General features: G+C 40.9%; 1 protein-coding gene across 1 annotated transcript; it reads left to right on the top strand.

The window, feature by feature from the left end:
* Positions 1 to 945: 945 nt before the first annotated feature.
* On the top strand, positions 946 to 14961 carry LOC109995747 (myosin heavy chain, fast skeletal muscle-like). The gene is made up of 40 exons (XM_065964841.1): positions 946 to 987; positions 1076 to 1292; positions 1553 to 1696; positions 1831 to 1987; positions 2556 to 2583; positions 2673 to 2784; positions 2843 to 2950; positions 3090 to 3153; positions 3348 to 3446; positions 3523 to 3626; positions 3704 to 3842; positions 3986 to 4104; positions 4300 to 4449; positions 4549 to 4719; positions 4819 to 5128; positions 5276 to 5367; positions 5902 to 5989; positions 6639 to 6756; positions 6850 to 6973; positions 7080 to 7216; positions 7296 to 7551; positions 7655 to 7897; positions 8431 to 8607; positions 8725 to 8870; positions 8948 to 9038; positions 9124 to 9513; positions 9598 to 9724; positions 10064 to 10182; positions 10281 to 10477; positions 10875 to 11058; positions 11222 to 11387; positions 11468 to 11592; positions 11665 to 11973; positions 12172 to 12375; positions 12461 to 12586; positions 12666 to 12836; positions 13018 to 13122; positions 13220 to 13315; positions 13643 to 13777; positions 14258 to 14961. Exons 2-40 carry the CDS (start codon positions 1089 to 1091, stop codon positions 14279 to 14281), a joined length of 5859 nt encoding a protein of 1952 aa, XP_065820913.1. The 5' UTR covers positions 946 to 987; positions 1076 to 1088; the 3' UTR covers positions 14282 to 14961.
* The last annotated feature ends 4 nt before the right edge of the window (positions 14962 to 14965 follow it).

Below are 14965 nucleotides of genomic sequence, written 5' to 3'. Positions count from 1 at the left end.
AGTGGTACATTACAGATAATTGGATGATACTTTTCAATAACAGTTGATTAAGGGTTTTATTTTAAAACACAATGTATGATAAAAGCTCAACTCAAATACCCCAAAACGTACTGAAATTCTTCAGCTGCCTAAATCTCAAATTAAAACCATTAATGACTCAGAGACAGTAGTTATCTCATTGATTTTGAACAGGTTTGGCACATTTCAAATACTTTGCAGATAAACAAAAGATCCAAAAAAAGCAATCATTTTGCATTGGCTGAAACGTGAAAAACATTAGGCATCCTCATGACACGTTTCCAAATGTAAGTGTTGACCTTGTTTTTGACATCCATGTGGAGTTTGATCCATTTAATCCCAACAAGGAGCCTCGAACAAGCAGCTGGTGGTCGAGTCCAGAAGACATGAAGGTCATGAGGCGTCCAGGAGACACTTATGTATGTTTTATACCCATAATGACAATAAACAGACATGATCACTTTAAACACATTACATTATTAAAGATGATGAGATGCATTCTGATTCTTTAATCATTAAACATGAAGTCCTGCTAAACAACAAACCAACATTAAGCAGTTTTAATGACAGCTCTGACAGTCCTGAAGCATTTAAAAATAGATCCTGAGGATTAACACCTGCTGCTGCTGACAGGCTCATATTAGCACCTGAACATCCTCTGTTATATTTAAGTGATCAACAATGCTGCTTGATTGACATTTAAGTCACTTTTCCATGTTTGGAGCGTCTTGTTTTTTTTGTTTTTTCAGCAGCTCCCTCATCTTTATAAAAGGATCCTGAACTCCTGCTGGTGCTCATTCAGAGAAGAGGCATTTACTGACTGTCGGTAAGATACATCATTTAAATATTTCACACATTACATTGATGAGCTTGTTTTATTTTATTTCACTTTCTGACTACTGTCTTATTTTTTGTGTTTGACATGCAGCACCAAATCTCTGATTTATAACCCAACAGTGTGTGAACTCGGTAAGTAAGACAGAAGTCATTGGTTTAAGAAAACTTTATAAATGATAAAAGACCAAATTTCCTGATTTTATTTTTTATTTTTTTAAAGCTGAGCTTTCGGCATGAGCAGCGATGCCGAGATGGCCCAGTATGGGCCGGCGTCCATCTTTCTCCGTAAACCTGAGAAGGAGCGAGTAGAGGCTCAGAACCGGCCTTTCGATGCTCGGACCGCCTGCTTTGTGCCCGATGCCAAGGAGCTGTACATCAAAGGAGTGATCCAGAAGAGGGACGGAGAACAAGTCACCGTGAAGACAGCAGCTGATGAGGTTCATATGTTTCATACAGAACCAGAATCAGCAAAAGCACATTACATAATCCAACAGACTCTTTATCTTCATGTGATGCTGGTTCATGTTGTTTGAAAATGCAGAATGTCATAAATACTCTTGAATATTTTAAAACTGTTATCATACAAGTAAAACAGAGGGTTTCATTTCTTCTTTCTGAATCCTGTTTGTTATGCAGAATAAAAGTCTATTTTCTGATATTAATATCGTTTATCTTCTTTCTAAACTTACATTTTCAGATTGTAACAGTCAAAGAGGAAGACGTTCACCCAATGAATCCTCCGAAGTACGATAAGATCGAGGACATGGCGATGATGACGCACCTGAACGAGCCGTCCGTGCTGTTTAACCTCAAAGAGCGTTACGCAGCCTGGATGATTTATGTGAGTGATCAGACTTTTTCTTTCTATTATTAGAGATTCTTACTCTCTCATATGAAAATATAAATATATACATTTACTCATGTACTGTATACAAATATATATTTATATTTATACATGCTAATTCACATCTACAGACCTACTCAGGGCTCTTCTGTGCCACCGTAAATCCCTACAAGTGGCTGCCAGTTTACGACCCACAGGTGGTGGCAGCCTACAGAGGGAAGAAGAGGATGGAGGCGCCCCCCCATATTTTCTCCGTCTCTGATAACGCATATCAGAATATGCTCACAGGTGAGACACAGCAGAGGTGATCAAATGATCTGTTTTGGTCTGAACCTCTCTGATTATTTCAGTAGCAAAGATGAACTGAATGTTAATCCACTTTCCTGCCACTCATTACCTCAGAGAAACATTTTTTAAAGGTTTATTTTTGGGCTTTTTTTTGCCTTTATTTTGAGATAGGACATTTGAAGGAGTCAGAAATCTGGGAGAAAGCGAGTCGGGAATGACATGTAGGAAAGTAGCCAAAGGTCGGATTTGGACCTGGGCCCCACGCTTGGAGGAAATATAGCCTCTGTACATGGGGCGCGTGCACTAACCACAAGCGGCGCTCCTTGTGTGATCTTACAAATCCTCAATGGTACACAGAAGTGGTGACATCACTGTCTGACTAAGCCGTCCACTTCAACAGAAAGTTGAAAAACATTTTATGTAGAAAGTTTCTTCATGTGTCGGATCCTGTTGAGTTTTTGTCTCTTGAATCAAACAGAAAATGTAATAATCTGATAATTCTATCTAAAAAACAAACTAAAATAACTTCATTCAGACTGACTTTGGTTTTTGTTATTGTGCTCAACAGATCGTGAGAACCAGTCTGTCCTGATCACGTAGGTCATTCTACATTTAAATAAAAGGTTTCTTTTTGTAAATAATTTAATCAGAGTATCAATTGAATTTGTTTTGTTCCTTTCCAAAGTGGAGAATCTGGTGCGGGAAAGACCGTCAACACCAAACGTGTCATCCAGTACTTTGCGACAATCGCAGTGGCTGGAGGAGACAAGAAAGAGCACTCGTCTGGCAAAATACAGGTAATCTTAATCTTTAATTTAAAATACACACAAACTGTACTGTGTGATTCTAACGCAGCTGATGTCTTCACAGGGGACGCTGGAAGATCAAATCATTTCAGCAAATCCTCTGCTTGAAGCTTTTGGGAACGCCAAAACCGTGAGGAACGACAACTCCTCACGATTTGTAAGTTTGAGCTCTCAAATGTAACCTTTTAAACAAACTGTAGCATGATCTTCTTTTCTTAATATTCATAAAACCTTACTCAGAACTTTGAATCTGTTGTGTGATCTGCCTGGTGTCACAGAGGATTTTATGTTAACAGGGTAAATTCATCAGAATTCACTTTGGAACCACAGGAAAACTGGCTTCCGCTGATATTGAAACCTGTAAGTTTGTGTTGTTTATTTCTTTTTTAACAGTTTTCATGTTCACTTGACAAAAACCTACTATCCCAAAAATGTCTCCTCACGAAGAGGTCACACAGAAAAAACAAGTTTAGAGGGAGCAAAAAACAACAACAGGGCTGCAGATGTTCAATCAGTTATCTAAAACAATCTCATTTGATGAATATTTTCTGCAGATTTGCTGGAGAAGTCGAGAGTGACGTTCCAGCTGACTGAAGAGAGGAGCTATCACATCTTCTATCAGATTATGACAGGACACAAACCGGAGCTCATCGGTAAGACTTTTTTTCATCCTGCAGGTTTCCATGAAAACATTCAGAAAATTAAAATCTTTCTTTCCTCCCTCATCAGAAATGCTTCTGATAACAACGAACCCGTATGACTTCCCGTTGATCAGTCAGGGTCAGATCGCTGTGGCCAGCATCGACGACAGAGAAGAGCTGCTGGCTACTGATGTGAGAAATCTGTTTATGTTTTATGACTTCATTTTCATTTTTATTGTCTTCAACTTAATCTGACTTTAATGTCACAGACTGCCACTGATATCCTGGGCTTCACCAACGAGGAGAAAGTCGGCATCTACAAGCTCACAGGAGCAGTGTTGCATTATGGGAACATGAAGTTCAAACAGAAGCAGCGAGAGGAGCAAGCAGAGCCCGACGGCACCGAGGGTGAGACCTCCATTTTTAAAAACGCTGGAAATCCCATATCAATTTCCCATATGAAGAACTGGAATACATCATGCATATGTAATGTATTCATGTTTGTATTAGTGTAATCATATCATGAACTAAATTTGATGTTCTTCCTTCAGTGGCAGACAAAGTGGCTTTCCTCATGGGGCTGAACTCTGCTGACTTGTTGAAGGGTCTCTGTTACCCTCGAGTCAAAGTGGGGAATGAATATGTGACCAAAGGCCAGACAGTCCCACAGGTAATGTCACACCTGTTATTTATCTGTTCAATATAACAGGTGAAGATGCTCAATAAGTTGTGATCATATAACACAATAACTAAAAGATAAAGCGAAGAAGAGCAGCCTGCAGGAAACATGAACAAATCACACAAGGCTTCTGTAATCATCTGTTTTGCATTAACAATCATTACTATGCGTCTTTGAATTGATCAGGTCACCAATGCGGTCGGAGCACTGGCTAAGTCAGTGTACGAGAAGATGTTTCTGTGGATGGTGATCAGGATCAATGAGATGCTTGACACGAAGCAGCCGAGGCAGTTCTTCATCGGCGTGTTGGACATCGCAGGGTTTGAAATATTTGATGTGAGTGGTGAGAGTATTGAAGTCTAGTTATTCGTCCTGTTGATCTGTAACTTTTCTCATTAATATTCAGATGTTTAATCAATTAAACTTTTGTGACAGTTTAACAGCATGGAGCAGCTCTGCATCAACTTCACCAACGAGAAGCTGCAACAGTTTTTCAACCACCACATGTTCGTGCTGGAACAAGAAGAGTACAAGAAGGAGGGAATCGACTGGGAGTTCATTGACTTTGGGATGGACTTGGCAGCCTGCATTGAGCTCATAGAGAAGGTGAGGTTCACCTACTGAACATACAGTTTACATTTAACCTCGTTTGACCTCATTACACCTCATGTAACACGTTTGAATTTGGGTTTGTGACTCTTCCAGCCGATGGGGATCTTCTCCATCCTGGAGGAGGAGTGCATGTTCCCCAAAGCCTCGGACACGTCCTTTAAGAACAAACTGTACGACCAACACATGGGGAAGAACATGGCTTTCCAGAAACCGAAGGTGGTCAAAGGGAAACCTGAGGCTCACTTCTCATTGCTCCATTATGCCGGCAATGTGGACTACAACATCAGCGGCTGGCTGGAGAAGAACAAAGACCCTTTGAACGAGTCAGTGGTTCAACTGTACCAGAAGTCTCCCATGAAGCTCCTTGCCTACCTGTATGCTTCATTTTCAGGAGGTGACGCAGGTACAACAATTTAGTTATCAACATAGAAGTTAGTTTTAGTAATCAATGTCAAGACAGCAAGTAAAGGTTAGCTTTGATATACAGATGTCAGCAAGTGCAAATGGTGAAAAAAGTATTTTCAAACAAACTTGTGTGTGTGTTTGGTAGACTCTGGCGGAGACGGTGCAGGAGGGAAAGGTGGAAAGAAAGGAGCGAAGAAGAAGGGCGGCTCCTTTCAGACGGTGTCGGCTGTTTTCAGGGTACAGAAGTGATATCATCTATTTATTTATGACTTCACTGCGCTGAAATGATCTCTATGCTGCCTCCACATAATTACTATCTTAGTAGTTACGACCCAGGATCAGATTTAAGTCCATGTCTTCTTTTTTCTTATCCTCCTTCATAAAACTAAAGCATCTCATATGTGATTGGTGAAAACTTCTAAGCCAGAAACCAGTAAAAAGATTAAATCTGAGAAACCGTAAGCCTCATTTTAGATTGAATATCCAAATTGAATGTCATGTTTTCAGCCGTCGAAACAGTTTGTATGTCAGAGGTTTAACCAATCAGCAGGGCAGTTATTTTAAAAAGGAAATAAACAATCAAACGTACACAACACGGTATCCTGCTAATTTAGTTTTTTACTTGATTCAAATTCAGATTAATTAAGTGTGAGATAATCAAAGAGTAACAGGACCTAGGTTAGAACTTTACAGATACATCAATGAAGAAGAAACATTTTTATTCATTGTTTAAAATTCTTTGAATAATGTATTACAATTATTCTGCTGCAGGAAAATCTTGGAAAACTAATGACAAACTTGAGAAGCACACACCCTCACTTTGTGCGCTGCCTGATTCCCAATGAGATCAAAACTCCAGGTAAGAATTTACCGGAAAATCTCTGAATATAAAAACACAAATGTCAGAGTGTTATTCATGTGTGTGGAGTACTTCCTGTACCATGATGTGCTCTTCTTTTAGGTACCATGATGTGTAATTTATAAAAACTATCTTGTGTACTTGCAGTAGTTCTCTATTCTACTTTTTTAAGGTATCATGATAGCATTTTGATGTGTACCCCTTGTAGGTATCATGTTGTGTACTTTCTGTAGGTATCATAATGTGTACTTGCTGTAGGTATCATAATGTGTACTTGCTGTAGGTATCAGGATGTGTACTTGCTGTAGGTATGAGGATGTGTACTTGCTGTAGGTATGAGGATGTGTACTTACTGTAAGTATCAGGATGTGTACTTGCTGTAGGTATCATAATGTGTACTTGCTGTAGGTATCAGGATGTGTACTTGCTGTAGGTATCAGGATGTGTACTTGCTGTAGGTATCATGTGTACTTGCTGTAGGTATCATAATGTGTACTTGCTGTAGGTATGAGGATGTGTACTTGCTGTAGGTATCAGGATGTGTACTTGCTGTAGGTATGAGGATGTGTACTTGCTGTAGGTATCAGGATGTGTACTTGCTGTAGGTATCATGTGTACTTCCTGAAGGCATTTTGTGAACTTCTTGTAGGTATCATGGATAATCACCTGGTGATCCATCAGCTGCGTTGTAACGGCGTTCTGGAGGGGATCAGGATCTGTAGGAAAGGATTTCCCAGCAGGATCCTATATGCTGACTTCAAGCAGAGGTCACTGATTCTTCCCTGAAACATAGAGTTAACTAATACCTGTCCTTTAATCTTAATAGATGATAACGATATATGTTCACTTAATCCGTGCAGATACAGAATCCTGAACGCCAGTGCGATCCCTGAGGGCCAGTTCATCGATGGAAAGAAAGCTTCTGAGAAGCTTCTTGGATCGATCGATCTGGATCACACTCAGTACAGATTTGGGTCAACAAAGGTCAGAGGACAAATATCTCACAGGGTTAAACTATTTTGGGTCTTAGAATTGACATATTTTTCTATACATAATACATTCTATTTCTCTATAAATATGAATACCACAGGTGTTCTTTAAAGCCGGTCTCCTTGGCACTCTTGAAGAGCTGCGAGATGAAAAACTGGTGTCTCTGGTGACTCAGACTCAGGCGCTGTGTCGTGGTTACGTCATGAGGAAAGAATACAACAACTTAATCGTACAAAAGTAAGAATATTGCTCTAAAATGACTGACTCTATACAATTAAACACTTTTGCTGACAGCTATGTTTTTTTTTCCTGGTAGAGATTGCGTCTGGATTCTGCAGTATAATCTGCGCTCCTTCATGAATGTGAAACACTGGCCGTGGATGAAGCTGTTTTTCAAAATAAAACCACTTCTGAAGAGCGCTGAGACTGAGAAGGAGATGGCGACCATGAAGGAAGACTTTGTCAAATGTAAAGATGATCTGTCAAAGTTAGAGTCCAAGAGGAAGGAGCTCGAAGAGAAGATGGTTTCTCTGCTGCAGGAGAAAAATAATCTCCTGCTCCAAGTTCAATCAGTATTTACACATTATTTATATATTTATAAATCTCAGTCAAACGTTTAGTTTAATGTCATCGTCCTAACAATGAGAACTTCCTGTTTTTTTTTGTTTTGCTCAGGACTCAGAGAATCTGTGCGATGCCGAGGAGAGGTGTGAAGGACTCATAAAGAGTAAGATCCAGCTGGAGGCCAAACTCAAAGAGGTGACCGAACGGTTGGAGGACGAGGAGGAGATGACGGCTGAGCTGACGGCCAAGAAGAGGAAGCTGGAGGACGAGTGTTCGGAGCTGAAGAAAGACATCGACGATCTGGAGATGACGCTTGCTAAAGTGGAGAAGGAGAAGCACGCCACAGAAAACAAGGTTTGCGATTTCATCTCAACTTTTAGGTTCGTTTCTCTTGACTGATTTGTTCCAGATTCAACTTGTTAGTTTGTGAGGAGAACGCCTCAAAAACATGTTTGAATGTCACTTTAATATGATTTCATATTTGCTCAAATCTTCTCCTTTCTGGTCCATGTTTTTTTTTTTTTCAATTTAGAGTGATTTCTTCTCGCCTTAAAACTTTTCATCAAATATCTATTCTAAGTACTGTTCAACATCTTTGAGCAATATTGAGAAACACTGTAGTATATAAACAGTGTCTGTACACATGCATAAACTGAGATGAAAAACAGCTGGAATTCTTTGAACACATCTGTTTTCATGGCTCCTGCAAGCAGCGCTACAACAACATAACTATTTTTAAAGGCTTTAAATGGTTTTTTAACACGTAACTCTTTTTAATTAAGGTTTGATGACCTCCAAAAAAAACAACATGACATGTTTTACTATTCAGTTGTAGTTGTTTTTTTCTGTTTCTCTCACACTGAGTTGTTTTCATTCTTCTTCTGCAGGTTAAAAACCTGATGGAGGAGCTGGCCGGTCAGGATGAAAACTTGGGCAAACTGACCAAGGAGAAGCGAGCGCTGCAGGAGGCTCATCAGCAGGTGCTGGATGATCTTCAGGCTGAAGAAGACAAAGTGAACTCTCTGAGCAAAGCCAAGACCAAGCTCGAGCAACAAGTTGACGACGTGAGGGAGCAGAAAAAAACAGTTCAAAATCTTAAATGTTGATGCTGCTTTATAGTTTTCGACACATTTGTGTATTTCAACAGCAGTTTAACTTGACATGTGTGCTTTGCATTGAAGCTGGAGGCGTCTCTGGAACAAGAGAAGAAGATCCGGATGGATCTGGAGCGAGCGAAGAGGAAGCTGGAGGGAGATCTGAAACTGTCTCAGGAGTCCATCATGGATCTGGAGAATGACAAACAGCAATCTGAGGAGAAGATTAAGAAGTAATCTCAGACCTGATCATGTTTAATGTGCATGAGGGGAAAATAAATCTGACGTAGTGTTTCTTCTTGTTTTTCAGAAAAGAGTTTGAGAACAATGAGCTGCTCAGTAAAATATCCGACGAGCAGGCGATCAATAACCAGCTGCAGAAGAAGATGAAGGAGCTGCATGTAACTACACAGCTGTGTGATTCAAGATGATCAATGATATGTTTACAATCAGTAGACGGTTTATATTGTTTATTTGCATTTTCAGGCTCGTATTGAAGAGCTAGAAGAGGAAGTGGAGGCTGAACGAGCTATGCGGGCGAAGATCGAGAAGCAGCGCTCCGACCTCTCACGGGAGATCGAGGAGATCAGCGAGCGTCTGGAGGAGGCAGGAGGAGCGACCGCCGCTCAGATCGAGATGAACAAAAAGAGGGAGGCGGAGTTTCTGAAGCTTAGACGAGACCTGGAGGAGTCGACGCTGCACCACGAGGCCACCAACGCAGCGCTGAGGAAGAAGCAGGCGGACAGCATGGCCGAGCTTGGCGAGCAGATCGACAACCTGCAGAGAATCAAACAGAAACTGGAGAAGGAGAAGAGCGAGCTGAAGATGGAGGTCGACGACCTTGCCGTCAACATGGAGACTGTGGCTAAAACGAAGGTGTTTTTTTGTTGTTTTTTTTATATTGAGAATACACGAGGTTATGGAATGTTTACTGTATGAATGTGTTGAAACACTTTCAAGGTGAACTTGGAGAAAACGTGCCGCTCCTTTGAAGATCAGCTTATAGAGCTGAAGACCAAAAATGATGAATGCATGCGACAAATCAACGATCTGTCCAACCAGAGGGCTCGATTCCAGACTGAGAACGGTAAGTGTTTTTATGCTGAGTCAATAAAACTTCTCTTCTTAAAAAGGAACAGATACAGTCATTTAAAAAACATGAACCTTTTGTGCTCTGTAGTTTTAAATATATCAGAAAAAAACATCTGAACAACAAGCAAACATTTTTGATTCCAATTTATTTTACTATTCTAGCACTTTGTCTTATAATGTTTAATTTGATACAAAGGTGATCCATAGAGTTTGTATGAGTCTGGCATTTTACAATGGAGAAAGTGATGTTAGATGAACATAAAGGGATACATTTTTTTTGTTAAAACAGATATTTATAAATGTGTACATGTTTAACTTCCCTGTTCGGTGGTAGCGGAGTTTTCCCGGCAGATGGAGGAGAGAGAGAGTCTGATATCTCAGCTGACGAGAGGGAAACAAGGATTCACCACTCAGATTGACGAGTTAAAGCGTCTGATCGAGGAGGAGACGAAGGTAATCAAAGGTTTAACAAAAAAAAAAAACACCCAAATGTTTTTTGTTTGCTGTTAAATTCTTCATGAAGCGCCCCGCCCTCTCTTCCTCTCTGTCAGGCCAAGAACGCTCTGGCTCACAGTGTGCAGTCTGCCCGTCATGACTGCGACCTCCTGCGGGAGCAGTACGAGGAGGAGCAGGAGGCGAAGGCGGAGCTGCAGAGGACTTTATCCAAAGCCAACACGGAGGTGGCTATGTGGAGGAACAAGTACGAGACCGACGCCATCCAGAGGACGGAGGAGCTGGAGGAGGCCAAGTAATCAAAATGTCAACACATCATTTATAACACTCAAAGATCAGATCGATGCATCATTCATTTCACACAGAGGAGCTTAAGGAGGTCAAAGAATCAATATAAAAATTCATCTGATCAACACATCATCCATTAAACTCAAATATAAGATAAACACAACCGATTTCTACCATTTAGATCAATGCATGTGTGGACCTGAGATCCTATCATGTTGCTGAGGGTTCAGGTGTCAAACTAAGCGTTTAACAGGTTAACAGCTCTTATTATTATAAGATTATTCAAGAGAGGACGTCGGGAAACTCACTCTGCTGCATTTCCATGTTAAAGAAAAAACAGATTCCCAACATTGTTTACATTTTCAGTCATTTACAAAAGAATATATGCATGTGGTGTTTGTCAGAAAGAAGCTGGCTCAGCGTCTGCAGGAGGCCGAGGAGCAGATTGAGGCGATCAACTCTAAATGTGCGTCTCTGGAGAAAACCAAGCAGCGTCTGCAGAATGAGATGGAGGATCTGATGGTGGACGTGGAGAGATCCAACAGCTTAGCCGCTACGCTCGATAAGAAGCAGAGGAACTTTGATAAGGTCTGTTCTGTGACTATTAAAACACGTTCATTTTCTCTTCATTTCATATATAAGTAACTCTCTGACTTCTGATTCATCTGTGTTTTACAGTCAACTATCTCTCTGACGTTTGATTTTCTTTGTGATTTACGATCAAATATCTCTCTGACGTCTCCTGAATTAGATTCTGGCTGAGTGGAAGCAAAAGTTTGAGGAGTCTCAGGCCGAGCTGGAGAGTTCTCAGAAAGAGTCTCGCTCTCTGAGCACGGAGCTGTTCAAACTGAAGAACTCGTACGAAGAAGCTCTCGATCATCTGGAGACCATGAAGAGGGAGAACAAAAACCTGCAGCGTGAGTCAAATACTGCTTCTTAAGAGACAGTTTGAAAAAAAAAAAGAAATTACTTTAAAAGCCTCTCTGTTTTCAAACAGAGGAGATCGCGGACCTGACTGAACAACTCGGGGAGACCGGGAAGACAGTCCATGAACTTGAGAAATTCAAGAAGACGGTGGAGACGGAGAAATATGACATGCAGACCTCTCTGGAGGAAGCTGAGGTAGATATCAACTCACATATCGTCATAAAACCAAAACAAACTGTAGTTAATTACATCATTGTGTTTTTAAAGGCCACTCTGGAGCAGGAGGAGTCCAAGATCCTCCGAGCTCAGATGGAGCTGAACCAGGTGAAGGCGGAGGTGGACAGGAAGTTGGCGGAGAAGGACGAGGAGATCGAGCAGATGAAGAGGAACCAGCAGAGAGTGATGGAGTCCATGCAGAACACGCTGGACGCCGAGGTCCGCAGCAGGAACGACGCTCTGAGACTGAAGAAGAAGATGGACGGAGACCTGAACGAGATGGAGATCCAGCTGAGCCACGCCAACAGGCAGGCTGCCGAGTCCCAGAAACAGCTGAGGAACCTACAGGGACAACTCAAAGTAAACACATGAATATATAAAGATATATAGGAAGTGTGTAAAAACTCATATCCAGCCATGTGTCTATTTACTGGTAAAAGTACAGCATATAATGACATTGAAATGAGGAGGACAGATATTGTTGATTCTGACTGTTGGAGTCGAGCAGCTCTGAGATTCACATCTTATTGGCTGTGATGATCTTGTGATTCCCTTCAGGACGCTCAGATCCACCTGGACGACTCTCTGCGAGGACACGACGACATGAAGGAGCAGGTCGGCATGATGGAGCGAAGAACCACCCTGATGCAGGCGGAGATCGAGGAGCTGCGAGCCGTCGTCGAGCAGAGCGAGCGTAGCCGCAAACTAGCCGAACAGGAGCTGGTCGACACCAGCGAGAGGGCGGGGCTTCTGCACTCTCAGGTAGGGTTTTGCGGGTTTTGAATTTTGTGATGGGAGTCGCTGAACTTTTGGTTTAGAAGTTCAAATGTTTGACCTTCTTTACCAGAACACAAGTCTCCTAAACACCAAGAAGAAGCTGGAGGCCGACGTGACTCAGTTTCACTCTGAGATCGAAGAAGCCGTTCAGGAGGCGAGAAACGCAGAGGAGAAAGCTAAAAAGGCCATCACTGACGTAAGAAACCACAGCATGCACTATTATTTATTAACAAAGACACGCAGTGAAATGTTTAAACCGATCCTCCTCTCTGCAGGCGGCCATGATGGCGGAGGAGATGAAGAAGGAGCAGGACACGTGTGCTCACCTGGAGAGGATGAAAAAGAACCTGGAGGTGACGGTGAAGGACCTGCAGCACCGACTGGACGAGGCCGAAAACCTCGCCATGAAGGGCGGGAAGAAGCAGCTGCAGAAGCTGGAAGCTCGGGTACGAAAATTAAATCCATTTCATTTTCCATAAACTCACTGTAAATAAGAGAACATACAGAGAAATAAACTGGAGGAGAGGTACGACTTATTTCACCTTGAGTCTATAATGTTGTCAAGTTTCTTAAAATAGAAACTCTCTGTATGATATAGAGTGTAATCTAATGTGTTTCTGTCCGCAGGTCCGTGAGCTGGAGACGGAGCTGGAGGCCGAACAGAAACGCTCCTCGGACGCCATCAAAGGAGTCCGAAAGTATGAGAGGAAAATCAAAGAGCTCTCCTACCAGGTACACGCTCTCTGATTCTGTTATTGATCGTACATCTATGCCTTGTTGAAAGTGTAACAATGAAAACACTAATAAAGGTGTTTTTTTTGTCATTTAGACTGATGAAGACAAAAAAAACAACATCAGACTGCAGGACTTGGTAGACAAACTGCAGATCAAGATGAAGGCGTACAAACGGAACGCTGAGGAGGCTGTGAGTTTGTCACTGAGGGGTTTGAATATGTCACACACACCAAGGAGGCTGAGAGTTAATGTGACTGTACATGTGTAAATGTATACGGTGCACAGCGAGGATGCTGTGAGTCTCTGGTTATGAGTGAAATGTTTCTATATGTTTTAGTATAATATATAAACACCAAGGTGGCTGTGAGATCCCACGTTGTTGATCTGTAAACAAGTGTCAATACATCTATACGTATAACATATAGAGGCTGAGGACGCTGAGTGTGCAGCACTATATGTGCATGTTTAAGTATATAACGTTTATATATAATGTAGATGTCATTCTGTTTATTTAAAGGAGGAGCAGTGTAACGTGCACATGGCGAGGTTCAGGAAGGCTCAGCACGAGCTGGAGGAGGCTGAAGAGAGAGCCGATGTTGCCGAGTCTCTGGCCAACAAGATGAGAGTCAAGAGCAGAGAAATAGGCGCAAAGGTACCATGTGGGGTTTTTTTCTTCTTCCTCCTCTTCATCATCTTCTTCTTTTACTTCTTCTCATCATTATTATTTAAGCACTATGTTCTCTTCTTATTCTACATGCACAGTAATTACTCCTAACCCAAACCTTAGCTGTTGAGAAATAAGTTTGAACGCAGCTCATTTTGTCATAGACTTCTATTCAACCAGACTTCTCTCCTGAGTTGCCCCCTGCTGGACATTAGAGAGAATGCAGGCTAAAGACACTTCAGTATAGTGTTCTTCACATTTCTTACAATAATATAAAGTCTAACAAGAAAATATAAAAATACATGTTGGAATTGTCCGATAAATGTTAATTTTTTTTAAACTATTTGTAAACAAACTGTTTTTATTGTATTTTAAATCAGACAGATTTTGGCTGCTTTGACTATTGGAGATACATTTTCATATCAAATTCTACATGAATGTTTCTTTATCAATATTTGTGTTTTACAGGCTCAGGAAGGACCGGGAGAGTAGCTGAGAGTCGGACAGGACTTAAAGATGTGCATGATGAAACGTGTGTTTGAAAACAAATAACAAAACCGTAGTTTATAGTTTTAACAAAGTTTAACATTTTGAACTGTAATATCGGTGAATCAAATTAGAAAAGGTTTTGATTGACCCTAACCCCGAACACAAATATAGATGAAGTGACATATTGAATCATGACATGCAATCCCATTCTAACAGTGACCTAAATATAAACACAAAAATATCTCTATTAGAAAAACAACAACAAATACAAGTACAAACAACTGTGACAATACTAATGAGATTTAAATAATAAAAACTAAAAATACGTTGTAGTTTAATGGCCCTTTATCTGAATTATTGTCTCTTCTAGCTGTTATGTCAAGTCCTTTTATTTATCCTCAGTTAATCCATTCATTAATTCATTCATCCATAATGATTCAAAAACAAAGAAACAGCCACCGAGGCTTCAGCATCACTGACTCTCACTGTGTATGGAAACCTGATCCTTTGAAATGTGTTTAAATTAAAATGATAAAGCCAACGATAAGAATTCCACTAACACTCTAAAAGCTCTAAAAACTGTAGTTTCCCCTCATTTCTCAAACCACATTTTAACGTCTCCTTAGCTGCTCTTTCTCTTTTCTTGTCTTCAATCTGAGAAAACAAATAAATATCATATTAAAAATA

This window comes from Labrus bergylta, chromosome 16, assembly GCF_963930695.1.
Source record: "Labrus bergylta chromosome 16, fLabBer1.1, whole genome shotgun sequence".
Lineage (NCBI taxonomy): Eukaryota > Metazoa > Chordata > Actinopteri > Labriformes > Labridae > Labrus > Labrus bergylta.
The sequence above is the reverse complement of the archived record's forward strand: the minus strand, read 5'-3'. Positions and strand labels throughout refer to the sequence as shown.